Source organism: Crocuta crocuta, unplaced genomic scaffold (genome assembly GCF_008692635.1).
Source record: "Crocuta crocuta isolate KB4526 unplaced genomic scaffold, BGI_CrCroc_1.0 scaffold267, whole genome shotgun sequence".
In the NCBI taxonomy this organism is placed as follows: domain Eukaryota; kingdom Metazoa; phylum Chordata; class Mammalia; order Carnivora; family Hyaenidae; genus Crocuta; species Crocuta crocuta.
The window spans coordinates 1104107-1105813 of NW_027531899.1; the positions used below are offsets into that span (position 1 = coordinate 1104107).

General features: G+C 55.5%; 1 protein-coding gene across 1 annotated transcript in view; it reads right to left on the reverse strand.

The window, feature by feature from the left end:
* Window positions 1-1707, reverse strand: part of DLL3 (delta like canonical Notch ligand 3) — a 12853-nt gene that overhangs the window by 6393 nt on the left and 4753 nt on the right. Inside the window, 2 exon segments of the mRNA XM_077773626.1 lie at window position 1; window positions 3-232. The exon segment at window position 1 is cut by the window's left edge and continues 362 nt beyond it. Coding sequence (XP_077629752.1) covers window position 1; window positions 3-232 — 231 coding nt within the window.

Below are 1707 nucleotides of genomic sequence, written 5' to 3' on the forward strand. Positions count from 1 at the left end.
GGTCGTGCTCGCAGCGCGGCCCCCCGAAGCCGGCGCGGCAGCTGCAGCGCAGGGCGTGGCCCAGGTCCAGGCAGAGCCCGCCTGTAGGGAAGGGGCAGGGCGCGTCTGCTCGTCGGCTCTGTAACCCCTGCCCGCCCTTTCCTCTGGGTCCCCGCTGTCTCCATCTAACTGTGGGGCCAGCCTCTGGGACTTTGCTTGGACAGCAACCCGCTTCTTTTTCTCCCGGTGAAGTCTTGGATTAAGTCGGCCTCACCCCTCCGGCGCTCCGCACCCCTGTATCTTTTTCTCTCGGCTTCAGCAATCCTCAGATAGCAGCTGCAGAACATGTTTGAACCAGGCGGCCTTTGCCCATGCCTTCTGCCCGGGAGGCCCCTTCCCTTTCACTTCCTCCTCTCCTCCCATTCTTTTCACCTTTTCTCTTCCTGAGCTCACCCTTCAGGTCTCTTCTCAGATGTCTCCTCCTCCGGGAAGCCTTCCCTGACTCCATCCCAGCCCTGCGCTGCCCCAACGCAACCCTGACAACTCTGGGCTCCGAGGACAAGTGTGTCGTCCCCGCTCTGGGCTGGTACCCCCATGAGGGCGGGGCCCAGGGCTGTCCTGGTCACCGCCATGTCCCTAGAACCACTCATCCCAGAGTGAACACTCAGGGTTTGGGAGAGTTTTCCATCCATGATCTCGTTTAATCTTCCAACACCTATCTCAGACCAGGTACTGTCCACTGCTCCGAACACTCCTGTGGCTCCATCTCCCTCAGGGTAAAACCGAAAATCCTCATCATATAGCCCACGACGTCCCACGGGGGCTGTCACCTCCCTGACATCTCTCACCACTCTCCCTACTCCATCTGGTGATCCTTAACCAGCCAGGCACATTCCGACCTCAGGACCTTTGCACTTGCTGTTTCTGTTACCTGGAACATACTTTCCCCCCCAGATCCCCACATGGCTCCCTCCTCCACCACCTTCAGCAAGGTTTTCCCTAACCACTTCGGCTAAAATGTCAACCTTCACCCTCACACACATGGCCCACGTCCCTCTGGCTTTGTTTTTCTTCTTAGTTTTTATCACCATCTAACCTCCCATATAATTTAGTTTTTTGTTGATCAGCTCTACAAGGGTAGGGGCTTTTGTCTATCTCATTCCCTGCCGTATCCTCAGTGCCTAGGACAGGACATGGAATACTGTAGATACTCAGTTTTTTAAAAAGTAATCTCTAGGGGCGCCTGGGTGGCTTAGTCGGTTAAGCGTCCGACTTTCGCTTATGTCATGATCTCGCGGTTCGTGGGTTCGAGCCCCGCGTCGGGCTCTGTGCTGACTGCCAGCTCAGCGCCTGGAGCCTGTTTCAGTCTGTGACTCCCTCTCTCTCTGACCCTCCCCTGCTCACGCTGTCTCCCTCTCTCTCTCTCTCCTAGAAATAAATAAAACATTTAAAAAAAATAAAAATAAAAAGTAATCTCTACACGCAAAATGGGGCTGGAACTTACAACCCTGAGCTCAAGAGTCACATCCTCCCCCGACTGAGCCAGCCAGGCGCCCCTTACTCCACATTTTTGAGATAGGAACACCTTGTGCATTTTACAGAACAGGCTGGGCAGAGGGCGACGGTCATTTCCCCAGGCCCCAGGCTAAAGAGAGCACAGGAAGGATTCCCACCCAGGACTGTCCGAGCCAAGCCCTGCTTTTGCCCACTGACCGACCATTCAGGCAC